The sequence below is a fragment of the Eucalyptus grandis genome, chromosome 11 (assembly GCF_016545825.1).
Source record: "Eucalyptus grandis isolate ANBG69807.140 chromosome 11, ASM1654582v1, whole genome shotgun sequence".
NCBI classification, from domain to species: Eukaryota; Viridiplantae; Streptophyta; class Magnoliopsida; order Myrtales; family Myrtaceae; genus Eucalyptus; species Eucalyptus grandis.
The window spans coordinates 4,013,676-4,041,205 of NC_052622.1; the positions used below are offsets into that span (position 1 = coordinate 4,013,676).

At 38.4% G+C, this 27,530-nt stretch overlaps 4 protein-coding genes and 1 long non-coding RNA gene across 11 annotated transcripts; all 5 read right to left on the reverse strand.

Moving 5' to 3' along the window:
* Positions 1–532: 532 nt before the first annotated feature.
* On the reverse strand, positions 533–7,492 carry LOC104424512 (lysine-specific demethylase JMJ25). 7 transcript variants are annotated; one of them, XM_039304203.1, is made up of 15 exons: positions 6,005–7,492; positions 5,695–5,825; positions 5,433–5,532; positions 5,188–5,320; positions 5,032–5,095; positions 4,595–4,740; positions 3,990–4,504; positions 3,078–3,404; positions 2,310–2,774; positions 2,155–2,227; positions 1,987–2,072; positions 1,582–1,701; positions 1,133–1,240; positions 973–1,057; positions 533–897 (listed from the first exon to the last, which is right to left on the reverse strand). In XM_039304203.1, exons 1-13 carry the CDS (start codon positions 7,355–7,357, stop codon positions 1,148–1,150), a joined length of 3,606 nt encoding a protein of 1,201 aa, XP_039160137.1. In that variant the 5' UTR covers positions 7,358–7,492; the 3' UTR covers positions 533–897; positions 973–1,057; positions 1,133–1,147. The 7 variants fall into 7 exon arrangements, with proteins under 7 accessions (XP_039160137.1, XP_039160133.1, XP_039160135.1 ...); XM_039304199.1 differs by having other exon boundaries at positions 3,990–4,740; positions 6,005–7,491; XM_039304201.1 differs by having other exon boundaries at positions 973–1,074; positions 3,990–4,740; positions 6,005–7,491.
* Positions 7,493–9,255: 1,763 nt separating this feature from the next.
* Positions 9,256–10,827, reverse strand: LOC120289348 (protein DEFECTIVE IN MERISTEM SILENCING 3-like). The gene is made up of 3 exons (XM_039304112.1): positions 10,610–10,827; positions 10,168–10,488; positions 9,256–9,727 (listed from the first exon to the last, which is right to left on the reverse strand). Exons 1-3 carry the CDS (start codon positions 10,768–10,770, stop codon positions 9,469–9,471), a joined length of 741 nt encoding a protein of 246 aa, XP_039160046.1. The 5' UTR covers positions 10,771–10,827; the 3' UTR covers positions 9,256–9,468.
* Positions 10,828–10,880: 53 nt separating this feature from the next.
* LOC108956981 (structural maintenance of chromosomes flexible hinge domain-containing protein GMI1-like) lies at positions 10,881–18,440 on the reverse strand. The gene is made up of 17 exons (XM_039304692.1): positions 18,432–18,440; positions 17,797–17,852; positions 17,572–17,686; positions 17,350–17,466; positions 16,754–17,068; positions 16,518–16,627; positions 16,240–16,417; positions 16,004–16,112; positions 15,805–15,899; positions 15,247–15,345; positions 14,595–14,661; positions 12,690–12,775; positions 12,330–12,611; positions 12,122–12,253; positions 11,844–11,963; positions 11,562–11,664; positions 10,881–10,990 (listed from the first exon to the last, which is right to left on the reverse strand). The coding sequence occupies exons 1-17, from the start codon at positions 18,438–18,440 to the stop codon at positions 10,881–10,883; spliced, it is 2,103 nt and encodes a 700-aa protein (XP_039160626.1).
* LOC120289546 lies at positions 18,438–19,140 on the reverse strand. The gene is made up of 3 exons (XR_005547571.1): positions 19,079–19,140; positions 18,806–18,988; positions 18,438–18,590 (listed from the first exon to the last, which is right to left on the reverse strand). It is a non-coding gene; the product is annotated as an uncharacterized LOC120289546 (long non-coding RNA).
* A 3,283-nt stretch (positions 19,141–22,423) lies between these two features.
* On the reverse strand, positions 22,424–25,876 carry LOC104454742 (structural maintenance of chromosomes flexible hinge domain-containing protein GMI1). The gene is made up of 8 exons (XM_039304693.1): positions 25,812–25,876; positions 25,614–25,719; positions 25,429–25,497; positions 24,357–24,443; positions 23,415–23,465; positions 22,754–22,889; positions 22,490–22,551; positions 22,424–22,441 (listed from the first exon to the last, which is right to left on the reverse strand). The coding sequence occupies exons 1-8, from the start codon at positions 25,874–25,876 to the stop codon at positions 22,424–22,426; spliced, it is 594 nt and encodes a 197-aa protein (XP_039160627.1).
* Between the last annotated feature and the right edge of the window lie 1,654 nt (positions 25,877–27,530).

The window sequence follows — 27,530 nt, forward strand, 5'->3', positions numbered from 1 at the left end:
ATCCTTCCACGAGTGGAACGCATTCCTCGTCGGGGGGCACGTGCGACGCTGTCTTTAGGAACGTGCCTTTCTGTGCACTCCACGAGTCAGACTCGGAAGTTGACTTTTGAAGTCAGCTTGGAGTAGTTGTAGTAGGGAGCTGTTCATCAGTTCGGAGAGACGAACGAGCAAAAGCAGTGATTGAAAATGCATACAGGCTACAGCTCCTGCGCTGTCACTGGTTTTCCTTTTTGCGCTTTGACAATGAAGTGCGTATTGTTACTAGTTTCATACAAAACCGAAGTTGGTATTATCTTGTAATAAGTTAATCCTTGGACATAACCTGCATTGTGATTACTTGTCTAAAGGTGACACAGGACGATTTGATGGACAAATCAAGAACGGAAAATGTGTTGCAACCTAGTTTCTCCATACGTGGTACGCAATCGGTTTGATCTAAGAGAACAAGTATTGGCGATAATTTCTTGGTTATTTGCAAATTCAATGCTCTGCCGCCGTCGCAGATGAAATGAGCAGCTTTAGACTGACACAATTGAAAGCAGGTGGTGTTCATTACACATCCTGCATAATGCATACGCCACTTTCACCTTCTACTATAGTTAGATTACGAGCTAACTCTGAACAAAGAATGTCTATCAGGTTACGTGAATATAACCTCTCGATTGTCAATGGAGCATGTACCAAATTTTCGATGTCTTGACATACAAATATCTTCAAAAAATCTCACTCTCTGACACTGCTTAGGACGGAGACATTTCCGACAGATAGTCCCTTACTTATCTCTTGTCTCCGTTAGCTGAACTACAAAACTAGGAGGGGGGATGAGGGAAAATTCAGGGAGCAATACTGGAATTATCGGCTTCAAGAGTACAGCAAACGACTTCGAAGATGACAATCCTACACACATGAGTTGACAGTCATTTGTTCAATTTCCAGGGTCACTTTGCAAAATGAAAGTGTCAACGTACTTACGAGAATGTGCTGAGGGAAAATTCAGGGAGCAATACTGGAATTATCGGCTTCAAGAGTATAGCAAGCCACTTCGAAGATGACAATCCTACACACATGAGTTGACTGTCATTTGTTCAATTTCCAGGGTCACTTTGCAAAATGAAAGTGTCGACGTACTTACGAGAATGTGCTGAGGTTAAGGGCCACGCTGATCCTGATTAAGTTTAGTTGTCAGAACTTGGGCCTCACTTACAGCATAACTTGCAGAATAGATCGCCATCTTCTTCACCTACAAAAAGGGAAAAGGTAACGAGACTTAATTTGGTATTTGCAGAGATACAATCAGATTACCTAGAGCAGATATCACTGTAACAACTAAAAATGTGATCTTTCCACAATATGCTGATCGATATTTCTAGTCATGACATGCATGCTAGAAGCAATATCAACGTGTACCGTCTTAGTTTTGATTCATCTTCATTGTCAACCTCACAAACTCAGTCATTTGACTTTTGCGAATTATTGGCTATATACCAATGACTGAGATAACGCAAATCAAGTGAAAAACCTGATGAATGGTGTGAAATCACAGTTTATGATATAATATAAAGCAGCACCATGACAATGTACCTCCAGTTTGTCTTCCTTCGCTCTGTGGTCCCTCGGAAGCTTGCGGAATTCTTCAGTTAATCTTACACATTCTTGAACATTTTCAGGGGATACGAAGTCGAGGGCCACTTTAATACACGACTGTACAGTATGACAGCAAAGCTAAGTGAAAGAAGCAAACTTACATAGAAAGAAAATCGAAAATAAGTCAGAAGTTCTGGATAAATCTTAGAGAAGTTTGCCTTCTTTGAACTACGACCTTGTTAGTGCAATCAAGAATAATAAAGCAAGATCAGATTAAATATAACAAGTCTTTCCCTTTCTTCTCTTCCAGTACAGAAGAGTTGGCTCTCAGCAAGGATCATGGCAATTTATTCACATACTTAGGACAGTTGATCCATCTCGTTCTGAGATTAGCAGTCTTACCTGTCTGTTTCTCACTTGATGCGGACATCCTGCAGGAATGAGAACAGCCTCACCAAGTTGTTGCTCAAACGTCCAAGGTTCAATGTCTGAAGAGAGTTCACGCGTAAGAACTGTCCCTGGCTATAAATCTATAAAAAGAAGGAATTACAAATAAATAACTTCACATACGGTATTCCTCTTTCAGTTGCTTCTTGTGCCTCTCGGTTAAGTAAAGAGTTTGGTCGTGTATAGGATGAATAACCTGCAACAGTCACATCAACCGAGTTTAGAGAATATAACTTCACTTTTAGCTTGGCAAATTAATTTTGGAGCCAAATACCCACAGATTCAACGGGTAGATTGTTGATGTGGCGAAATTCTTTCCAATGTCTTTGCAAGTACTCGACTAGTTTGGGGACATCCTGCCGACGGAAAATATCCCAAACAGCACCTCCAAATGATTCCTCTAGATCATCGTCTAGAATAACTTCTTCAGCAATGCTCAGGTTGCGCTTCAAACCTGCATCTCTCATCTCATCCTCGGGAAGAACTGATTCTGATGCGCTTTTACTGACCCTATCACATGGCTCCTCACCTTCATTTCTCACAGACGAGGAGAGGGATTCATGGACACTAGGATCACTAGTATGAGCACGTAACGCATCTCTTTTAGATGTAACCAACTTATTTTGCATCCAGTTAGTGAGGTCATCAGGATCTTCCGCTTCATGTCTCTTCTGGAGAATGTTTATGGCTGTACGCTGCCACTGAGCTATATTTACTCTGCTAGTGTGCGTCAATACATTGATCTGAAAACATGATGTTATTGTTTAAGCTTTCAAATTACGATATACAATCTTCAAGTATAGGTGAGAAGTTTTGAGAGTTTTACTGAGAATAAAGTATTTGGAAAAAGCGCATAGCAAAAGCTAGTGAGAGCAAAGTGCCTGCTAGTAATGTTATTATTCTATGCAAACGTAAGAATGTATTAAAAAGAGAAAGTCCTCATGCTTCTAAACATGTGAGCATTTCATGGTCAATTCTAATTCACTTCACTTGCAAGTTGCATATAATAAGCATATGCAGTGATTACTCAAAGCATTGAAGCACACCGCATCAGAAACGTCACAGTGAAGCTTTGTAACTGAATCGCCTCTTCCAAGCTCTTTTGAAAATCCATAGGCGATAAATGTTTTAGGTCCCAAGTCAGGCTTCACAAATGCAGGAAGCTTCGTGGCAAGGTTCAAAAGACCAGATCTTGGATGAGTATAATCCACATAAGGAAGCATTGCAATGAATTCGGCCCCATGCCTTGGCAAACACTCATCAAATGAATTCGATGGTGGCCAATCCTTCAATTTCAACATCTCTGGCCACCCATTTTCATACCTGCGACCCTCTAGGTAGCCCTTGAAGAACTGAAAAATGTTGATTCCAACCTGCAGCACCAGAAACAGATAGCAGTGTTTATCCTGAAGTGTAAAGGCATGCTATGCATTTTTCCATATATAAAATGCAGTCTCAATATCTGTTAAGATCATCAGAAATGTTCAGACGGACAAAAGCAGGAAGAAGACCTTACCTTTTTGAAGGATCTACTTGATGAGCGCATGGAAGTCCTGAATTATTCTATTTGAACTTATACAAGCATCTTATAAAATCTCAAGCAAATTATCTAGACAGGCATGAGTTGTTGACTTGAGCTTAAGTTTTTCCTATCTTAGATACTTGTCTGGGCTTGAGTGTAGTTTTACTCATTGACTGAGTCGAAAAAGTACCGAGGAAAGATAGCCATGGAGATATTCATTGACCTTGCCAAAGAGATCCTAGGAAAACAGGAACTTCCATTCTTTCTACTGCAATATGTCATCACTATTGAAGTTTGCACCTTGAATAACGAATGATGATGTAATGGAATCCTCCATTCAACCACAGCTTACATTAGACCAATTAGCAGATACCATTAAGCGAGAAACAAGATACTACAAACTCACAAGCTCAACTAGCTTAAAGTTGAGACCTACCTCACACCAATCCAGGCAATCAATGGCCTTAACAACATGAGCATCCTCCTTCAATACCTTTTGCGCACCCATAAATGCCCTCCACATTACCATTGGCTCCCAACTTAGTCCAGACGTTTTTTGTAGTAGATTTCTAACAATGACAGGCTCACCTTTGACCCAGTGAGTTTGAAAGTGCTTATGTCCATCATCTTTCAAGTGAAGAGCATCGGGACAGTACAAAAAGTTATCATGACTGTTCTCTCGATAAGCTGCCTGTCTTCTTTCAAGTTTCCCACTTAATGTAGAATCAGTGGAATAGCATGATATACATCCTTGGGAAAATTTAGTCTCCGGGGACTTGTAATTTAGCATCAGCTTATGCACATTGTCTATTATTTTTTCTATAAAATTTGCATCAAAGATCCGTCTCAATTTAAGAATCCCCATACCGCAACCTCCCTGTGCTTTCAAAGGACAACGGATTGAACCGTCAGTTTCTGCTCTCTGATCATGGAAGTCAAATTTTGTATTGCCTGCATAATTGGTCAGTGAGGAGGTCAATTTGCTCTCATGACCATGTTGTTCCCCTTTCACAGATGGTATCTGGACACCCAGCTCCGTACCTTCACTCTGCAATCTTTCTGGTTCAGTTGATTCTGCCTCATCAAGTCTTCTCAGCTCCGAACAGCAAGTTAGACACAGATCATATGAGCAAAAAGGGTTGGGGCAGCTTCTGTAGAAATTGATGATGGATGTGTTGCAGTTATCACTGTTGAAAGAAATTGCACGCAGAATTACAAATTTATACACATCCGAATCACTCAGAAAACATATTGCTGATCTATAGAGAGAATTCAAAGGAAGAAAGAAATAAAGAGACCAGCCATCCCTAGTTTATCATGGAGCTATTTTATATAATGCTTTTCAGTATATGACTCATAAGCCTGGCTATGATGGTGAACCAGGGTCATACTATATAAATCTACCACAAGTCATAAGGTTGAAGCACGTTAATGCTATATATTAATATCAGCATCAGGAAGACCTGAACAGGATCTACCAGTACACTCGATCGTCGTCATCCAGTAGAGACTTCGGTATATCTTCCTCCACCACTTGATTTCCTATGAACAAAAGGAGCAGACAAAATGCCTTATTCACGCTCGATGACAAACTTTTGAGCAAATAAAGAGAACCAAACAAGCAGATCTAATACCACAGATTCTAGCCTCTGCATCTAATTCAGAAACTTGCTCTTGTTGCATATACTTGAGGAGAGGCAAAGTTTTGTCGAGCATGTAAAGTAACTTCTGCAGCTTCATAGAACTATCCTGCCGGTCCTCCTCTGCCTAAGAGAAACCAATATCTAGTTTGGAATGACACAAGCACTGAAAACAGACTTCTGGTGCAGGAAGTGAAAGGAAGAAAGCAGACAAAATGCAAAAGAATATGGAAACTAACCCTAAGAACAGAACTTTTCCTGAGGCATCTTCTACAGTTGCAATGGCCGCGGCAAAATGGGCATTCCTTCTCCACGTCTTGTTTGCTTTTCTCCGGGTACCTATTCAATCAAAAAATGATTAGTCCCTTGACTATGGTCGCGTGACATCAGCTTAACACAGTGCAAATCAATCTAGAAAACTTCAAATGAAGCTTGCTAATTTTGATTTACTTAATACATGCAGCTACTCTTTGTTTGAATGGAATAACTTATATACTATACCACTTTTCAAGGCAGTCGGAGCAATAGCGCTTTCTCTTGCATCTTGAACAAATTACGATCCCACTTCTGTGACTCCTCAAGCACTGATGACACATTGAACTCCTCTTCTTCATTTCACGACTCCTATGATACTGAAACAGAAACCAGATAATTCCTAATTCCCAGGATTCTGTCAATTTTGTCACAAACAATGTTACTGACATTGTCATTAAAAAGAAAAAATACCGTTACGTTTCAAGAATCCTGTGTCACCAATACAACGTTAAAATGAATAAGGATGCTTCTTATGACAAGCTTTGGGACAACTTACTGATGATCTTGAATTTCCAACTCTCCTGCCACTAATAATCTTGACCATTCTTTCTCTATTCGTCCGTTTGACTACCCTTTCTGTGCCGTGAGAAGACCAAGCTTTCTCGAGGAATAGAGTCCTCTTGTTTTTTAAACCCTTTGGTCTGCCTCTGGCCCTTTTAGGCTTTAATGTCTCCAACCCAGAATGAACATTTTCCTTGTAATCTCCAACCTTGCCCTCTAAACCTCCATCAGCAATAGCAGATTTCCGAAGATTCTTTGACTCCTTGGGCCGACCTTTTGAAATCCCAATTTTCCTCTCTTCATGCTCAGTACCACCTGCATAACCCCCATTAGCACCATCCTCAAAAACCACTTGATTTTTAGCAGTAGCAAACTTCCGATTCTTCGAACCCTTTGGCCGTCCGAGCTTTTGTGGTACCACCTCAATTTTCCCCTCTTCATGCTTAGTGCCCACTGCGTAACCCACATTATCACCATCCTCAGAAACCGCCTCATTTTTAGCGGTAGCAAACTTCCGATACTTCGAACCCTTTGGCCGTCCGGGCTTTCCTCGTACCACCTCAACTTTTTCCTCTTCGTTTTCTCCATGCACTTCTCCATCTTTCACGCGGCCCACATTATTGACACAAAACAACTCATCATACCTAGGAGCAGCTTCCCGATTTTTGCTAGTTTTATGAGTGGCTCGTTTCCGATTCTTTGAGCCCTTCGGCCTACCGCGCTTCCGCTTTAAAATCTCATTTTGGCCCTCCCCGTTCTCAGTTGTCTCTCCTTTCACTCCACTGACTCCCTCATGACCCACATTGTTCACACGCAGAGTCTCAAGCCAAGAAAATGCTTGGTCCCCTGCAATTCCAAGACCTGCCTCCTCCTTCTTTCTCCTCTCCCTCTTCTTCTTATCCTTTGAACCTTTTGGCCTTCCTCTCTTTGCCTTCGGACACACACTCTGATTCCCATCGCTGGCCAACTCCTCCTCCTTCACAGTCCCATCGCCAACTCTCTTCTTGTTCTTCGATCCTTTCGGCCTCCCTCTCTTCCGCCGACCACCATCTCTCTTGCTCTCACCATCATCATCACCACCACCGCAAGACCCTCCACCATTCCCCACCTTCAGCACCCTCCTCCGGCGGCCCATGTCGGAGACGTCGCCGGAAAACCGCTTCCTCCTCCCGTTGGCCCCAGCAGCTGCACCAGCACCGTCGGCGCCAGCGCTCCTCCGCATTCTGGTGAAATACAGCAAATGCTTCTCGCAGTACTTCTCCCCGCTGACAGCACTCTCCCTGCACCGCCAGTTGGGCGTGCCGGTTCTCGCGCACCTCCGGTGCACCTCCGGCGAGTCGGCGTCCATTTCAAGAATCCGGGTCGGTCGGAATGAAGCTCAAGCGTGTGGGGCGAGCGGAAAGGAGGGGGTTTTGAAGGCTGGCTGTGGGATCAGCAGCTGCTTTCTCCTTTCTGCTCTTACCAGGAAAGCATTGATGGTGGGGACTGCAGTGACCGGCTGAACGGTGGCCCCCCAAAACAGCAACCATGTCAAGTCCAGTCAATCTTGCAACTCTATTTCGGAGGCACATTAACTGGCCAAGTCACATCCGTACGACGTATGGAATACCTTTGTCGTCTTCTTGGTCTCGCCGAGGCGCTCATTATTGGAGTTATAAATGTCCGCCGTACGTTTCTGAAAGTTACAGTGATTGTGGCGACGATATAGATTGCCTTCTGCAGAGTCGACAGGATTCAGGATTCATATGGGGACCGCCAAGGGAGAGGTACGAGACTCCAGTACGAAGGGAGGGCGAAACGCCGACGTAGAATACCAGACCGGCGTCAAGCCGTTGCATAACTCTGTTCAAAACAATCGAACAAACCAACTAACATAAACGGGCTCGTCGGATAAACTACCTCCGGATCTCCGAAATTGTCACGTGTATTACCAGACCAGAATATTAAGAAAAAGGAAAAAAAAAAGGATTTTGTTAATGTAAAATTAGTGGCCTAAAACCCTAAAAAATACCAACTTTTAACTTTAATCCCAATCGAACTAAAAAAAATTCGATCCTAATTCTATCTTAATTTTTTTTCTCATAAAAAACCCTTAACTTTTTTTTAAGATAAAAATTTTAAGATAAGTCCATATTATTTTGTGCCCCGCACGTGTGCACACACACTTATATATATCGTAAACTTATTGTGCCCTCCTTCATTAATTTCTTAAATTCAGCATAGCAAAAGAATATACATTTAAAATGGATATGTAATGTTCAACTGATTAAGAAAGGATTTCGAAATATTCTAAGTTAAGTTTGTGAGCTTGATGCTTAGAGACATTGAGATTTTAAAAATGGATAGAAGGAAATTAACAAGCTAACGGAAAGAAACTTGCTCAGCAATATGGATGGAGCTATATTGTACCATAGACAATGTCATATCGATTTCACATCGTCATCATTTCTCAATGAAATTTTTCCAAATTAAACGTTGGTCCATCACAAAACTTAAGTCATAAGGAAAGGGAAATTGGTATAGAAAAATTACAAATATGAAAAGTGCAGTCGTGTGAAGCGAGCCGTATTGCTCCGTAATTTGCAAACGTAAAAACCAGCATACGTGCGCAAGCTTCGACAGTCTTTTAACTTTTTCCACAGAAAGGAACAAGACGCAAGGATGGGCGGGACCGATGCTAAACAGATTCCCATGAAGCGACCTGACAGGGCATCGGACAGAGAATGGGCGGAAAGAGAGCGCGCTTTATCTTAATCCAAGATTAATTAGTCACTAAATGCTTTATTTTAAAAATAATTTGTCCCTTTTCGAATGGTCTGGTGATCCATGGAGAAACGTGGGACGCTCGCACCCAGGAGAAACATTAGAAAAAGTTAAGGTTGTACGCCGCCAGAGTGACAAATGATAGTACGGCGAAGACCCTTTTTACCTTAAAAGTCGCTTGCTTGTCTGTAATCATCTGTACCTTTCGCTTTCTTTTTTTGTCTGCCCATTTTCCTTAAAAGAAGAACCCATTCTAATTGAGAATTTCAAAATTAAACCGCCCCAAAACAGTCGTGTAAAATACTGCCCATAAAGTAAAGTAGTACCATAGTTTCTACAGAGTTACACAGAGAATACTATAGTCATGATAATCGAAATTTTATCTGAGATCACGAGAAGCACCTGCAAATATCGGGCATCCTCATTGGCATTGATTTTGAAACTTACGATTCAGGGAATAGATAGATGAAGCGATGCCTCTTGACTAATGATGCCGGAACATCAATCCAACAAAGAGGACAGAAATGTTCAACTTACGGTAACAGTTTCAATTCCAAAAAATTGGCAGCTGCAAAAAACACCCAGTGATTCTCTCGTTCTCTTTCATTTACTCGGCATAGACAATTATCCCATGTTTCCAAGGCTGGAAATATAAGACTTGAAATAATTCACGAGGAAATGGTGGGGTAGACCTAATTATCCGGGCAGAATTCCATCGTCGGACAGTGATTTTTCATGAAAGCCTCGGCTGTGTCCATTACTTATAAAGTCCTCAGTCTTCCCAAAAAATTGCCGCTTATCTTCCTCGCAAGCTCTTGTAATCTTACGTATCTTGCATAGGGTCACTCTCAACTCCGACATAGCCTCTGCGATCTGCATCCCGACTTGCGTACTCCCCGGCAAAGTATTTATATGAATTTCAGATGTGACAACAGGAAAGATTATGTCTGGCTTCCTGAAGAGGCAAAATGGTAAACCAGGTCACTCATAGCAGTTAATGGAGATATCCTTCCTTAAATATGAACTAGCAGAAGCCTTAATAATCAACAGAGCATGTAGTAATAGTATGGTGTTGTGAAACTTTGCTTAAGATTATGAAACACATAGAAAAAACAGCCCACGGGATATTCTTGCTACTGCAACAGCTTTTACAGCAAAGAAACAACTTCCTTGATCAAAAATTGAAGAATGATTGACTACGCATCTAAAATGTCTCTCTACCTTTTATCAATCTCGAAGAAAATGTGAAGAAGAATATTTAGCTTGATCACTGACTATCAGGAATAGCAACCAACTTCCTTTTTCTTTTTTAATTTCAGTTAGGTCAGACCCTAGTCACAGAAATTTTATAGTTACTAACGACATCTGGAAAATTGGAGGGAGGAATGGAGATACCAGAAGCCTAGAGAAATCAAGCCGTCCTCTCGTATTATTCCACCATCCAGTGATACAGCACCGTGTTCTATGCAGACAGAGGCCTGCTTCATGTGTTCTCTGGTGTCATAAACCTGTAACTTGCCAAAAAGCCGATAAAATAGTGTTTCTCGTAGACCAAGGCCTTTGGTTGTTCTTGTTGCCAAATGATCAAAGTCTATGTTGACCATGTTAACTGCATATCCTACGAAGCCTGGAGGGATTTCTCCACAAGGTAAGGTAGGATAAGGCAAAGCCAGTTTCCTTTGAGGATCACAGCCTTCAATCTCTCCTCTGTATGGGCTGCCAAAGGTTTATCGCAAATGAATGAGGAAATGCTTTTGAGAACTCGAATAAGTTGGTAAGGAATATGATCTTCCATAACAGTAAATGTTATAAAATTATAAAAATACCACTTATGTACCTTATTTCCTCAAGACATATGACACGAAATTCACCACTAATAGACTTGCCAAGTTCAGCTGCTTTTGCATAAACGGCATTTTGGAGATCAACTTCTCCGTTTTTGTCATATGTCTCGAGACTAAATGCCGTCTCAGAGTTTGTGCACACGATCCCGAGCATTTGATCTTCACCCAGATACTTGGCTAAGATCCTCCAAAATGGAAAATGCAGCTCTAAGTATCAATTTGTCTAAAATGTGAAAAGGGGATTCACAACATTGAACAAGTGGGTCAGATAGAAGGGTCAGTGATAGTTTGCCTGCTAAGCTCAATATTGCGAATTGTTCCAAGAAGTGCAACCACACCAATGATGCCATCTCTAGATCTTCCATGTGGTCCTTCTGAAGCAGAATTTCTGATCAGTTCACAGAGAACGGAAGCTGCCGAGCCATCTCTGTTTTCTATCATGTCTATCATTTCCTCTTTGGCGAAAAAGGAGTTCCACAATGTTCAAAGGGGAAGGCCCTGCATAAACTGAAAAAGTTGGTCATCCCCATGGACCTAACTTAGTGATGTAGGTCCTACTTGTCACAATTGGATTTGCTAGGTAAAATGAATAATCGCGCCCCAGGTGATTTTGGTGAAAAGCAACCATTAACTAAGCAATCATTTTCGTCCTTACTTGATTCAGATCTATATATATTGTACGTTGGAGTAAATGGCAAATCGTTCTTTAAAAAGCATCGCATTTCTCTCATCTAGAGACAAACATGATAATATGATGAGAGAGTCATAATATGACAATAAAAACATGGATTTATATTCTTTAGACTTTCCAAACTAAGTAGCCATAGGTCACTGATATTGACAAGACCACAAAGACAAAGAAATGCGCGTCATTGCAAAACAGTGTTGCATGCATTTATCAAAACCAATTAATATTCAGTAATAGCATTAACCAAGACAAATCACCTCCTAACTCCACCAAAGATTGCTCTATTTCAACCTTCCGGTCATGCAGCAACTTCAGTACCCTTTCCCGATGTTCAATGCGCGAACGAGTTTCCTCAAGAACCTGTGAGAGGCAGTAAGTGTAAGTCACAAGGCACAACTGACCACATAAGTATGTGAGAATGATGGGCCTTAGCTGCAACTAACTGACCTCATTAGAACATGAGAGAAGCTTAAATTTAGAATCTTAAAGCCAGGTACTTGAAGAATAATTACGACTTCAAGATTACAATAGGAATTTACCCTTTCCTGATGTTCAATGCACAAAGCAGATTCCTCAAGAACCTGTGAGGAGCAGTAATTGTAAGTCACAAGGCACAACTGACCACATAAGTATGTGAGGATGATGGGCATTAGCTGCAACTGACCTCATTAGAACATGAGAAGCTTAAATTTAGAATCTTAAAGCCAGGTACTTAAAGAATAGTTACGACTTTCAAGATTAAAATAGGAATTTACAAACCACAAATAACCAGATTTATGAGAGGGATGTAATGTGCAATGAAGATCCAACACAATACCTCATTCTTGATGATGGAAAGTACATTCCCTATATCATTAGGGGTTGATGTGTCCTGTAGCATCATTATATTCGTATTTGGACATAAGGTTTGAATCTCATGCTGCAAATCTGAAGAAGGCTGAATGCCAATCTGCGTATACCAATCAAGTTCAATAAATGTACCACTGCAAATTACCAACACATTACCAAAAATAAAACATTGCGACCTTGATGCTCAAAGATAACTCTCGGTGACGAGAATGAACAGCAGAAAAGCTAAAGCAACCAGCATCTCGAGGGACAGTAAGAGAAGGAATAGTGCATCGCCCCTTTCGGAAAGCATATAAAGTGGTTGTTTTTGTAACGGATGAGTCCAGTTTTATGGAAAGTGTATGAAAATGGCCATTTTCCTCATCATTGTGGATATTCTCATCGAGATTACCCTCTGTATCCACAATTTCGAAGACGAAATTCTCTAGTTGGGAACCAGCCGCACAAAGCTGAGGCACCTGTAAATCATGCCATCATTAAAACAAGTTTCTGAAATCGAAATCATTGTGCAACTAGAAGCAGAAGACTATACTAACTGGTTCTGCAACTCTGAGCTCCCTTTTTTCTGTTTGGAGCTCTTCCTTGAATATTTCTTCACCACCGGCTATAACAGACAGCAATACTGTATGCAGGTAATGAATGTAGATATCCCCAGACAGTCAGTAGTTGCTATAAGTTTGAAACTTAAAACTTGATAGTACAACTATTGAAGCTTCACTTTCAGCACAGCTGCTAAGTGATGACCACATGGAATCTATTGGAGTTTCCTTCAATGTAGTGAAATGTGAATTCTTACCCTCCAATGAACTTAACAAAATAGATAGTTGTTGATAAAGAAATTGCACCTTTTCCAGATGCCTGGCACTTCAATTCCTTATTATAATAGTTTAAAATTATGAGAACATTTTCTTACACATACAGAAATATAGACTTTGACCAAACATTTGGAATCACTATTATTAAGGGAACATTACATTCTCAGATCCTTACCCACAAATCTGATTACTGAAACCATATTAAATCTTTAGCAAAATTATTATGATAGATGCTGCGTGAGCATGAAATACAAACACCATAATTTTAGTTCCTAGCAATAAATATCATCAACTGATATGTCCCAGAAGCAAGATTAAAACAAAACACCTTTTTGATAAAACTATGTGATTTCGAGTCCACACCACAGAAAGTCTGCACTCCAAGTAAAAGGACTGTTATTTACCTCATAAATTGGGAGTACCCAAATCTTTGTTTATAGGTATCATGTTAAGCTTCAATTGATCAACGCTACAATGAATAACTAAAGTAGATCGACCTGGAGTGTAAACTATACTAATTGAATAAACTGTATGGTCAATGCATAAGTTGAAGAAATAAAAGGTGACTCAATGTAATTCTCTTAAAATTAATTAATCGAATCTTAATTGTATTAATGCAATCCCTCCTTTGAGTCAATTATAACAATTAGTATGGTAAATTGAAACTCAAACTTTGTTGTCATTACAGTAAACCTCAATATATGTGTCAATGATGCTACCTCTAATGTTTCTTATGTTTTGCATAATCGCTAAATTCTACCCATTCTCAATTCAAGCAAGGTTAAAGTAATTTCATCAAGAGAGACATGAAAAACTTCAAAAAAAAAAGAAAAAAAAATATATGAACAAGTTTTTGGTTTATACTAGCAGGAGTTTTTGAACCCTCATCAAGGAAAAGGAATTAGTTTGAAAGAATGAAAACAGATATATATTAGTTTAGAATAAGGATGAAACTTTTCAGTAATAAAAAGTAATAATGATAGGCTGAGTATGTTTTTCTTTTATTATAGAGTTTATGAGTTATTTGCTTCTTGTAACTTCCTTAATTATATTGAGAGCGATAAGTCCACCCTCGGTTCAAAATAAACTGCATTGATTTAATGGCAGATGTAGGAACTAAGAAGTTAGTTGTGATAATCAAAATTTAGCACTTTTCAAGAGATCAACGGGCTTTGCGTAGAAAAGAAAATGCCCTATCGATGATGAATCCCATAATAGTTTACGACGTGATTTTAATGGTAGAAGGTTGGGATTATAATTAAGACCATGAAGGGACCACATTTTCGAATGGCCATAGGCCTAGTAGCATTCTTGGTTGGAGGCTCAATCAGCAAATAAATATGTAATCACGAGCTGAGCTACAAAACTGCAAAAAGAGAAGGAAATATGCCTGAGAGTAAGTCTTAGCATACCACCTGCCCCCTAAATGGTGAATACATGGTCACTCTACCATGTTCATTAAATTTAGATATAGCTTGTGAAAGTTATTGCAAGAATTTGAGCTATACTCTACTCTACTGTACTTGATGTTCTTTTGCAAACACAGTTTCCTTCAACTAAAGATTACCAAGAAAAAGTTAGAAGAGATCAAAGTAAAAGTTCAAGCTACAAACTCAAGGTTCATACCATTTTGATTGAAACCTGCAGTAACTTTCAACATGCCACTGAGATGAACAAATCCATCATGATCCACCTGAACAAGAAATTTATTCCATTCTCTTAAATAATTTTCGACAGAGGCTAACCCATCAGCAATGCATATGCTGTTCCAAATATGGTATGAATACACAATACACCTCTACAATGCGCCAAATCTTTTTGGGCCACCGACATGCTATTTCATCGCTTGAACAGTTTATGCCCTATATCTAAAAGGCCAGCAGGGTCATTCCCAATAATAACAACAGAAATGTAGGTAAATGTGAGAGCAAAATCACCACAAAGTTCCTGTTGCTTCAGTTAAACGGTCTCATGCACCTCATATGCAACTATGGAAAGATAAGTGCCATGACTAACATGCTGAATCGGTGTCAACAAAGGCCATCTTTGAAGCTTTGTTTGGGAGAGTGTAGGGAAGAAAATTTAGGTGTGACTACACAAAACTTTGAATTTTCCTTCCAAACTCTCACAAAAATTCCGAATTCTTACCTACCCACTTTCCGCCCAAATTTTCATTTTCCCCATTTTCCTTCATCTCCCAAACATAGAATAAGAGAACAAATAATTAATTACAGAATATACACAATAGCACCACAGGGAATCTGGGAAAGCACATCACCTTGTGCTTTTTACCCATCTGATCTTTAATGGAAAATCCCTCAACCTTCAAAAGAACTTCAGAGCCCTTCAAAGCATGATTTCCATAAGCATCAAACATCTGAAGGAAATGAATCAAACGAAAGACATAAGCAAGGGTGGCAAAAAATTTCTTCTGCAAATATACAGCGAAATATTAGCTTATACATAATGATATTCCAGTTTGGACCATGTTAGCTTACACTCCTTTTTCTGTTGTACCGTGAAGTTCTATAAGGTACGCAATTAAAAAGTTAAAAGAAGTTCTGTCTCAGATACTTGTTATTTTTCTATTGAAAAGAGAAAGACCAGGCCTCAATTTCCATCCAATAAAATACCTTATGAAAGACTAAGAACTATATACATGGCAAGTAAAATAATTGCCATTGCGATCAGGAAAATGCACTGAGGACCACAACTATGCAATATGTGCACACTAGTAACAGTCTGCACATGATTGAGTATTGTCTCGTACAAATAGTGCTAGAAACTCCATTCACAATTGGGCTTAAGCACAAGGCTTGAGAGGATGTGCTTTTACCTCCAATTTGAGTTCTTGTACTATGCACCCAGGAAGCATTTGGATACTTTGCATGGATGGATGTGCCAACACTCGCCGCACATGTCCAGGAATAACTATGAGAATGTCAAGAAAAATATTTTCCAGGCATATCAATAGCTAAACAATTAACAAATCTCGCGCTCATGCCTGTAAAGGAATTTAATCCAGAATGCGATACCTTTACATGGAATAGAAATGGACAAAGATTCATCTGGCGGACATAAAAGCATTGTGCCCTCATAGTTTGGCCGGATGACATCTAAATCCCCACTTTCTATTAGTATATCCTACACAATCAGTAAATCCGAGTTACCACAACAATGCTTGAGATACTACTGTATCTCGATAGTTAAATTTTAGTAAAGTGTGCAAATCTGAGATGGGCCGGACATATTAAAGAGATGTGCATGGCACCTTAATTCTTAGAGTCCTTTTGTCAGATGAAAGGCCTGCCTTCGTTTTCTTTACACAAATCAACATGCCTTCGCCCATCTTGAATTGCAAATTGACTTTTGGAGTTGATGGGAATGGAATGAGGTTCCCATATATGTCATAACATGCAACCTCTAAAGGAGGAAAGCATGATCCAACCCTGTCAAAATAGCCAACAAATTACATTATAAACCTGGAGCTCCACATATGCAACAAAAGAACAAAAGTTGGTACTATCAAAAACTTCTTACCATCCTTACCTGACTCTAAGATGCTCATTCTTATCATAGCCCACAAGTTGCCACCTTCCAACCTCAGCAGATGCAAGAACTGTCACTTCTTTTTCATAGTTTTTACAGCTTGTCTCATCCTGATCAAAAGTACATATCAACAAAATGATGTTTGAGAGGTATTACACAATAAAAAGAGCATTTAGTGATAAATTTTGTCCCTGTTCTTTTAGCTGGCAGAAAAGAGTTAAAAGATGTTTGCTTACCATATGAAACAGAAATTTATATACACCAGATTTCTGAAATAGTTCATGAGACTTGTGCTGCAAGGAAAAGATGTATAGACCGTGAAATCCTCTATGACAAGATGGTGTCACGCGAGATGAATAAAGATGACTTTCTTGATCACAATCGCCACTGAATTTGACTTCCATTGACATTTCCATTTTATTTTTGACAATGTACTTCTGATCCAAGTTCTTTGGAGCAGTGGAGTAACTGAAATTTGCCGGCCGAACAACAGCTACAATTTCCTTTGGAGGGTCTTGTCCAGCAGGAATGGGTGCATGAACTGGTAACGCCTGAAAACAAAAAGACAAAAGAAAATATGAATAGGCTAGTAATATAGACGAGGACAGATAAATCAATAGTATCCTCAGGTCAGCGGTTATTGTAAGGAGAAGGAACACAATATGTAACATCATGCAGAAAATCTCCTTAGCTCTTAAACCTTTCAGACCGACAGATTTCACCTAAATGCTATAAAATACTTGAACAAGGTTATATAGGATGCTTCAAGAAATACTTTCTGCAGTCACCTGTGAATTGAAGATCGATTTACAAACCCTAATTAGACACGTACCTCATGAATTCCTAACTCTTCACATTGGTTGGCATCTAGCAAGTCAATCGAAGATGGAGCTTTCAAGTGTTGCTTCTCCAACTGGCACTCCCACTCAGATTTCCCAACAGCTACTAACTGGATTTGGAAGCTCAAGATTGAGTAGAGACCACAAAGAACCGTGATTTTGGACATTATACGACATAAAGAAGTAAAATGACATTCAAATAATTAAATAGATACCTCTCCAGAGTCAATTACTCCAATAGGTATAGATACAGAACTCTGAACCTCCAAGCAAACATTTCCATCATGCTTATTGAGGATGCAGCCTTTCTCATCAGGCACCCCTAGTGGCCTTTCACGCAAAATAATGCAGGCACAGCTTGTTAGCAGAATCTTGAGGTATCCAATCAGTTGATGAAAACTGAAAACAGTTCAACCACAGAAAATCAATAAGTGACTCACCTGCATATGATTCGTGCTTCCCCTGAAGAGAGAAGAAAGATCAATTGACCAATACACTTCATTAAATAGAATAGAGAAACATCGTCGCAATAAATAAACTGTTTTCTCAATCAAGTTGAGGGATCTTCTGATCTGGAAATCCCCTATGAGCGGATAGACGGTTAAAACTTGATCACAAGATTTTTCTCCAAATTAATACATGATCTAATTCTTTCATTTCAAACCTAGCGAACATAAGTACTGACTGATGGTTTGAATGCAAAATGCTTCCACTGATCAATGTAGGACACTTCTAAGGAACCTACTTTTCTGTCCAAGTCTCCTTGGAAAAAAATCAAGTCATTGATGGTGAAATAATGAAATTGTCTGAAAAATCATTTGACTACTATGGAGTAGGCACCAGTTTGAAACTTAGAGTTATCATAGAAGCTACAACGTCTGTACGTATTAGATGCAGTGTATCTCTTTATGTTTCGAATCGCATGCTCAAAAAAAAAAAAAATCCATTCTGTTTAATTATAAACATTATCTGTTAGACATACTGAGATAATCTAACATGCCCACAATAAAAGTATCTTTTCGCAGAAAGCTCGAAGTAAAAGCAACTAAATGCACACATGTATATCATTTCTTACCACCGCCATCTCCTTGAAGTCCTTCAAGCAAAAAATATTCCAGAGTAGCATAAACATTCTTCTTGTGCACTCCGGCACATGCTCCTTTGAGAATTTTGATTTTCTGGCCACATCTCCAAGATACTCCCTTCCTTTTCATCTGACGGTGCACTCTCACAACTAAGATATAAATTTTTATATTAACCAATTGCACCATGAGCAGCAAAGCAAACAAATAATAGGTAAAACTGGAAGCAGTGCAATCAAAGAAGTTCAAAAGATATCAAACATTTTGCGCAAGACAGGAAAAGACTGAATAGCAAGCCACTATCATGTGACATAACAGAACTTCACTGGTAATCCACCAGATTATGATATATATCACTTCTACATACCGTCGGATGATACACCAAGTGCCTTCTTGTTTCCAGGGTTGATTATGAAAACAGCTTGGTCCTCGCCGCTGTCAACCTCTTCATCATAATGATCATGCATTTGGATAATCCAATTAGAATACTCCTTTTCCAGTTGCAAAGGAGTCAACAACTTCTCTTCTTTGTAGATTTTAACATCTATTCCTAGATAATGGACAAAAATTCATTAAGGACTTTGGAGTGAAAACCACGTAAGTTCAAGTAGAAGATAGTCGAAATATGTACAAGCATGACCTTTTACTCCATCAAGAGGCCTGCCTATTTTTTTAAGAGCACTGGTAAATGGGCTGTGCTGGGCCAGATCTGTCTGTCAAAAGAAAGGAGCATTGAGCCTCTCTATATGAAAAGTTCCACAAGAAGATGAGCAATTTTCATTTCTCAAGCAATTTAGATGATGACTATATGTCATTCAACCTATTTTTGGTCCTTTGATTTAATAGAATATTGAAATATTAAAACACGCATTCATCTACTAGCTTAAGCTTTCAGAAAAGTTGATAGTGATCTTACAAAATTCCACATGGTATTAGAGCAGGACATCCTAATTCCAAATCTTTTCAGGCCCCTATTTGCCTCCCAATGAAATTTTTTCATGCTTAATACTCGGCAAAAAAGACCAAGCTAAGCGTGAGGGTGAGGGTGAGTTATAGGATATTAAAATATTAAAACATGCATTTATCTACTAGCTTAAGCTTTTTGAACAGCTTGTGGCACTCTTACAAAATCTCACACAAAAACTCTTTTGCTAAAGCAAACTATTTCAAGTAATGAACCACTTACATAAGATAGACATGTTTCAGTTTCGATGTTTTCCGAAAGTACATTATCTACTTATCAAGCAAAGAGTCGGCTCAACAGATACTAGACAAATGAAGAACCAAAAGAAAAGGAAGTGAAGAAGACCTGTCTTTGAAATGTTGATCATCAAACTTTTGTCATTTCCCATTAATTGAATTTAAAAGATTTATTAAATTATTTTAAGATGTCATAGAAAAGGTACTCATCCTAAAATCTACAAACGGCAACTCGAAAACCTTAAATTTTAGTAAGAACAATATTTTACTGCAAAGGCTTACAGCTACTGTGTATGCATACTTCTAACCTCCTCTCCAGCTAGGTAACAGCGATGAGAAAGATTGGAAACATCACTATCAACTGACAAATAACAGACGAATGACAACATGTTTTGCCCTGAGATATAACACTTAAAGGAACTAATAAAACACTGAATTCATATGTGCTAATATGACAACATAAAGAGGTCTCAACTCTGATCAGACTTATGACAGCCACATTCAAAATGCTACCATTTTATCCATGAAGAAGGCACGTTCCTACCAACACACATTAAGAAATTTCAGAAGAATCCCTTTGGCAACATTCAAAATGCTACCATTTTATCCATAAAGAAGGCACATTCCTACCAAAATACATCAAGAAATATCAGAAGAATCCCTATGGAAACACATGAATTAGCTGGAGACATTTTTTATTTTTTGTGTTCTGCTCTGGTTTGCACCACCAAAACAGCACACTTTGTTTGGCCTTGCTACGAGACATCTCTAGTTCCTATTCCATATGTTTTCAGTAGATCGAAGCATTTGAAAGTCTTAAGTAACATAAAAGTGTCAGAACTGGGAACATTAAGTATTCTAAGAAAGCCTGATGGCCTATGAATAGGCAGTAGAGTTCCCCTCACCTTGGAAGGTGTTGGAGAAAATCCAGCATCAGTCTCTGCATCATCAAAATATAAGACACATCATGATGTATAGAATTAAAGAAAATGCAGTCCCGTTAGATAAGAAAGGTCCATCCTAATAATCAGTGATAACCATACCAATATAACATTTAACTCTAAGGAAAGATCTCCTGAATAAGTGAGCTTTATCTCCTTTCTTATGTCTCTCCATGAATGGAAGCAAACCCTGTAGTAGAAAGCAACCATAAGGACATTAGTTACCCCAGTTAAAGAGAGACAGTGGAAGCATCAACCACTTGACAATGACGCTTGATTTAACCAAAATTTTCAATTAGATCAAGTTTCTCAGATAGGACCTTCTCAATGTGCACACGAAATTTTTATAAGATAAGCCACAATATGTTTAGTATTTGTGTTTTCTTGCGAATCTTGTCAGAAATTCCTTCATTTTGGAATAAATCTTAAGTTTGATGATATTTCACAAATAAGAAATGAAGATTACAAAAAACCTTGACTGTTTTTTTTTTTTTTTTTTTGGGTAAGGTAAGTAATATATTGACTTTTAACCACAAAAAAAAAAAATTCTCTGTTAATAGAGTGAAATTCGAGAAAAATACATGTATAAGCATTTTTCCCGCAAAAGGGGTCTTATTAGCTGACTCACAAACTTGAAGAAGATGATGTCAACATTTGCATATATGCACTAAAAGGGAGGATAAGAAATGATCAAAATGCAATTGACGTGGGCAAAGATCTGAAACAAGAAAAGTTCATTTTGGTGGTTGTCATAGACAAAATGGGTTGCCACGGGCATTTGCTGGATGTAAAAGCACATCGACATAGACTTATAAGTTTTGGGCAAGATTGCCTACCAAGGAAAGAGGTAGAGCATGATTTGGTGGGGTTACCATTTGAAAAATTTACTAGAGTTGATAACATGAGTTGCACTGAAGCACAACAGCAAAGAAGTTTTGAAATGTCAGGATGCCATTTCACCATTGTTCTAACATGCAATGCACACAACCAGTTACGTGATGTCTTCTATTCCCAGCACAGCAGCCACAACATAGAAGTAAGAAAATGGTCTCATCAAACCTATAAACCAGCCTGGCCAAAAATAAAAAACTTATAAACCAGCCTAAGAAGTTATACTTAATACCAGCTTTAAACATGACCAGGTTTGCTTAAAATTCATGCAAGGAATGAGCAACAACTGTTTTGACCTTGCATATTAGGGCAACTAGAGGCAAGAAATATGGATCACACAAACTCCATGTGTTGAATATTTTAATCAGGCTTTTCCAGGTTTGCAGAATGCTTGCTTCTTGATGTATCCGTTAGATTAGCAATCGCAGTCATAGTCGTCCAACTTCCAAAAGTATAACCATGGGGCCAGGTGTCTAAACCTCGCTTCTTGGATGGTTTGGGGAAAATGGATTACGCAAGACTACTGGGCCACTAGATTAGATAGCAACAAAAGAGAGGTTTAAATATCCATCTGTTAACTGGGGGCTGTATCCAAAAGGATAAAGGCTTGAAGATGTGTGATCAATAACAATGTAAGCTGTACTATTTTGGAGCAGCGTAAGTTTTAAGGACCGTTAAATGTGTTATTGCTTCTAGGCATTTAAGCCTGCATCTCACTATCCTTATCTTATGTGATGCAAGGGAGATGCCAGGGCTTGTTGTTTCATCAGCTTTTCTTAGTCTGATTATAATATCCAAAAAGATCCACAACTCACCCAGCGAGCATCTGGAAGCAGTCGGCCAAGACGTCGGATTGACACTCGACTGAAAGATTCATAGGTTTCACCCAGTCTGCATCCATCAGCTTCTAACTTCTCTAAGATTCTCTCAATGTTTTCCTTGGCCTGGAGTACTTATATTAAGAACTTCCTCTGCAGTAAACTGAAAAGAAAAGAAACTATAAGAATATACTGCCATACCTGAACAACAGGAAAGTAGACACACTTCAGGCAAGCATTAGCCTCATGAATTGGTGCAGAACCTGAAAAGTATAGCAGCTTTTTATATTAGAGAAAAGCACAATCTAAGTGACATTCTTAGGTAAAACTAGTACTAAAAGCATTGATGCCAACAAATGAAAGAAGGGCCTGAGAACGATAAAAGGTGGACAACCTAGAATAAAAGATGATATAACTCTGTTTCCTCTTCTATAAAGAATGGGACAGAGAACTACAGATACTTACCGAGTATTCTATTTGCGTCAGTGTCCTCTGTGATTGAAAAATGGACTTGAATTATAAAATCAGGACCATTGCATGAATGCAAGTTGGTAATTGCAACCTCCCCTCCTTCAATTTCAGCTAAATCAATACCATTAACCTGACAAAGCACAAACTTATTTCATGGTGCAAAAAGCTTACTTTGAGATCCCATTAAGCAATAATGGGTACTATTTTTTCAACAAACCATACACTATGACACACTCATATCATAAGCGTCGAAATAGCAAACCTTCTCAAATTAGTTTATATATTTGTAGGCAGGCATAGCAAGAACATGAAATCCGAAATTGTTCATAAATCTGAACAACATAGTTACATAGCTGGATTGTGCCTTTTCTATCACAATATTAAGAATGTACAAAACTGCCTGTTCATAGTGGACAAAAAAGACAAATGCAATAATGGGTACTATTTTTTCTGCAAACCATACACTATATATAGCAAACCTTCTCAAATTACTTAATATATTTGTAGGCATAGCAAGAACAAGGAAATCTGAAATTGTTTGTTAATTTGAACAACATAGTTACATAGCTTAATTGAGGCCAGCTAAAAAGCAAAAGCATTATGTGGCAGATGGAGTTACTGTTAGAGTCCACCATACTAACGGTGCATTCCATACCTCAAAATGGACAGGTCTGATAGTCCTCCTCAAATTCGACAAACCATCACACTGCAAACATTCAAATTAATTAGATATAAATCAAATTCAGGCATCCTATGTAATCCTTACAAAGAGGAAGCAAACTTGCATAACTCTGAAAAATCATTTTACCTACTACTTGCTATCTTAGACATTGCTCTACCTTGATATCCCCAGTAATACAGAGTCAGTAACAATTATGAATTCACCAGAAGGGAGAACTCATTAGCATAGTTTTAAATCATAGCCAAGAGTACTACTCTCAAAAATATTGACCAAAGCCATACCCCACATTGGCCGCAATGCTAACTGAACCCAACTTTGTGGTCAGGTAGCAGCATTTATGAACATTGTGCAGTGATGGCATTATAGCATTATTGCATGTGCCATAGCAGTAACTTTTCATAGGAGCAACACAGGAATTATGATACCACATCGATATTCTATTTGGAGAAATCAACAGCAGTGTTTGATTTACTCCAATTTCTGCACTACTTAAACTTTCCACCACCACAAGTCCAGGCAACAAAGATGACATAACGCAGATCTGTCTGAAAAATCTAGCAAAACTCTTTAAAATGTAAGAAAATTAAGACATCATTTTAAATTTCAAAAGAGTGATATGACTCTTTCCCAAATTTAGCTGATGAACCCCATAAAGCCAAGAGAAAAAGGCCGGCATAACTTTCTCCACTTGTAATAAAATAATGTCTCTATAAAAGTCTTGTTATAGAGTGCCCCGAGGCACTTGCTAAGCATACTTGTATGAAATGTTTCAATTTCTAAAGTATTAACTACATATAATAAAAGTAAAACAGTGCATAAAAAACTGTGAACTTTCCTCAATCTGTGGCTTAACAAGGGCCCTGCAGGCACTCTTTAACAAAACACTAAACAAAAATAGATATGATTTCAGCAAACCTGAACGTATGGGAAATAGATGTCCTTCAGCTTGCACGAGAGTTGATATAGATTCACATTTTTCATTCTAGGCTTGAAAATCTCAACCTGTACAGAATTTATACGACAAGAATGCATGAAAACATCACAATGTATTGTCTAGGCATCGAGAATTCACAATATTTACCACCTTGTGACAAATCAAGAAATACCTGAAAATTTTACTGGCAGAATGTATTTAGAATAATACATACAAGTCATTAACTACGTATATATGCCCAAGGCAGTACACGAAAGAAATAAAATATTTGCTTCAAACTACATAGTAGAGGCTGTCCCCCATCAACAGACGCCGACATGCATGAAGAGGTGTTCTATCAATCTTTATCAACTTCAAACTGTTTGAAGAGTTATGTCTTAACTCACAGTAGCTGCCAGTTTATATGTTTCATAATCCTTGTGAGGGTATTTCATCTCTCACTCACGTATAGTTCTCAACTCACCTCACATCTTATAGACTTTAAATTCTCCCTATCTCTTCCCACTGCCTAACGTCTTCTTTAAATATTTCAATCCTATATCTCGAAAAAAAAATCTATTTTATCGCCACTATATTAAAGTGAAATAATAGACAATCTAAAGCCTAGGATTCCCTCAAGAAGATTTGACTTTGCCTTAAGAACAAAGTAAAGACATGACCTGAGAAGTCTTCGACTGGCATAATCAGAGAATCTAGAGCCTAATAGTCACTCAAGACAGCTGACCTATGACTTCTTCCAAGTCCTATGCCATGGCCAAGCCAAAAAACAAATTTATAGAGCAATGGAGGTTACTTTAAAAGACATGCTTTCAATGGAAGATGCCCGGGTCAGAGCATGACAGATAACATCCTAGACAATGGTTTTTAACAGGTTTGTAGAGATTAGCTGAGTAAAACCTTCCCAAGAAAAAAAAAAAAAAAAAAACATAGGCAAAAATTTAGTTGTAAATATAAAAAGAAAAAACGTGGCATATGCACCACGAAATGTCCAATGAGTCAATGCGATTGACACTGAAGTACCACGATAGAAAGAATTTATTAAAAGAAGTCTACCTTCGTGAAGCTTCCTTGAGGTGCTCTGGCACTTTCATTTTCTAAAGGAACCCTGATGCCACCATCAGTCTGAATAAATGACAAAGAAAATGATGACTGATTGAATAAATCTATGTATGGAACATAAGGGAGTCCAGTCGAGAGAAAAATATGACAACAATGAAGAAATCAGTGATCTTGCATACTTTCCAAGAGTGTTGAGAACCAGATCTGCTCAATAGAGCTTCTCTCTTCAGATGTAACATGTATACTCTTTTAGATTGCATAGTCTTGGAAGAAACCACAGCATGCCTATAACTCATTAAAAGGTAAAGAGGTGTAAATTACCTCCACAAAATATAATGGACTACCAGTTTCTACAACTACAATACTCTGGAACGTACCTTCCCAAATGCATAGAGGCAATTGGTCCTCCAAAACCAAACAAGCCAAAGAAAGGCTGCACCATGCTCAACAAATTATCCAGAAAATAGAAGCAATTTAAACTTTTAGAGATTCAAAACAGTTTAATTTTCCCGATTCAAATCCATGTCCAGGACGTGGAATGGTGAATTGTCAGCTAGTTAAGAACATACTGTCGACTTCTCTCATATAACTCCGACTCATTGAAAACAGAAGTTTGTGTTTGCTTTTTATTGGGGGAGAATAGGGAAAAAATAAATTTTGTATTTCAACAAAGCTAATGCTGCATGGCGCAATGTAGCTTTGAAAATTAATTCCACCCATGAGAAGTGGAAGGTATCAGCAACATTTTCGGGAAGAGGAAGTTGATTCTTTAAGAACATTGATTATGCCAGGACACACTTGACAGTGTATGAATATGGCAGCGGAAAAATTGATTCACTCCTAATATATTGCAGTCAACCAATCATTCACATGTGATATTAGCTTGCATCAATTTACATCTCCTGGAAATACCAATGGATTCCTGCTACTAGCAAAAGGACATTTTGCAAGTGTTTTTCATGCAGAGACTACAATATTCAATTAATGTCACGTGTTTGAAGAGAAATTACCATTAGATATGGAGGTTTTCCACCTACTGCCTTAACTTTATACTTTCTGTGAAGTGAGGCACCCATCTTTCCCCTAGACAAAAAGAATGAACACAAATCCACGAAAAGTTACAAAAAGAGAATGAAATCAGAAACCAAGGCTTGCTAGTGGATGGAATTTAATCTTGTAGTTAACCATATCTGTTTTAAAAAAAGAAAAAAAAAATTCTGTCCTATAAAGTATATTTCTATTAGAAATAACTGGAAAGGATACAGTCAGTTTTCTCCATAAAGAAGCCATCATTTTGCATTTAAGTAGCACCAGCCTCTTTCTGGAAATAGATAATTGACTCAAGTAATCATATGAAGAAGATGTCACTCCACATAATCAAAGCATGTTCGAAAAGTCTCGCCAATGTTGTTTCTTCGTTTTCAACTAGATAACCAAAATTTACCCAAAGTTTCTGTCTCCTCAAGCCAAAATACGGTTTATGGTGTAAGTTGCCATGGCCAAGTGAGTGTGTGGGTGCATGCATGGGTTCGGGTTAAATAGGGAAGAAAAAACATTGCTTTAGAGTACTCAATACCACTTTGCTATAGAGTTCTCATCACTGTCATCCATTCCAGGGCCAGTGTCAAAGATTGAGATCTTTTCATCAGATATATCCAAGCTGCAAAAACAAAACAATAGTGAGTCATGCTCCAAAGTTCAAACCCAACAAAGTTTCACTAAGAATGCAGCTAGCAGAAGCATCAAGATGAAAGATTAAAATATAGTAAGCCCATGATCATAGTGCATCAAACACTTATCGTGTTGAAGTAAATGCAACAACCTCCTTGTGAAACTTATGATTCATAATATATGGCTGAAAGATGTCTGCATCGATGAAGTCCTAAGTAGTTCAGACTTAAAGAAGAATTTTGTTGGCAATTAGCAAACTGGCAGTGATACTTGCAAACAAAGGAAAAGCTTCAATGTTGCTTTCCATTACTCTCATTTATTGTTCACTAATTTAGTTGAAACAACAAGAATGCGTGTTTACAATTGTTCATATTTATCCAGTGAACAAGTCATCAATCACCTCTTATAGATTTGCTTAGTATAAA

Bases quoted from the DNA above. Each gene is read 5' to 3' on its own strand.
- LOC104454742 (XM_039304693.1), bottom strand. From the start codon at position 25,876: ATGGTGCAGCCTTTCTTTGGCTTGTTTGGTTTTGGAGGACCAATTGCC. The intron at 25,720-25,811 runs GTACGTTCCAGA...AATGAGTTATAG, and splicing joins GCCTCTATGCATTTGGGAAG to GCATGCTGTGGTTTCTTCCA. The intron at 24,444-25,428 runs GTAGACTTCTTT...AATTCTGTACAG, and splicing joins CTCAAGGAAGCTTCACGAAG to GTTGAGATTTTCAAGCCTAG.
- LOC104424512 (XM_010036968.3), bottom strand. From the start codon at position 7,357: ATGGACGCCGACTCGCCGGAGGTGCACCGGAGGTGCGCGAGAACCGGC. The intron at 2,073-2,154 runs GTATGTGAAGTT...AACTCTCTTCAG, and splicing joins GCAACTGAAAGAGGAATACC to ACATTGAACCTTGGACGTTT. The intron at 1,702-1,986 runs GTAAGACTGCTA...CATACTGTACAG, and splicing joins ATCAAGTGAGAAACAGACAG to TCGTGTATTAAAGTGGCCCT.
- LOC120289348 (XM_039304112.1), bottom strand. From the start codon at position 10,770: ATGCTCGGGATCGTGTGCACAAACTCTGAGACGGCATTTAGTCTCGAG. The intron at 10,489-10,609 runs GTACATAAGTGG...AACCTTTGGCAG, and splicing joins ATATGTCTTGAGGAAATAAG to CCCATACAGAGGAGAGATTG. The intron at 9,728-10,167 runs GTATCTCCATTC...TTGCCTCTTCAG, and splicing joins TTGATTTCTCTAGGCTTCTG to GAAGCCAGACATAATCTTTC.
- LOC108956981 (XM_039304692.1), bottom strand. The intron at 16,628-16,753 runs GTAAGCAAACAT...ACTTTTGATCAG, and splicing joins ATAAATTTCTGTTTCATATG to GATGAGACAAGCTGTAAAAA. The intron at 15,900-16,003 runs GTATCGCATTCT...ACATTCTCATAG, and splicing joins CATTTCTATTCCATGTAAAG to TTATTCCTGGACATGTGCGG.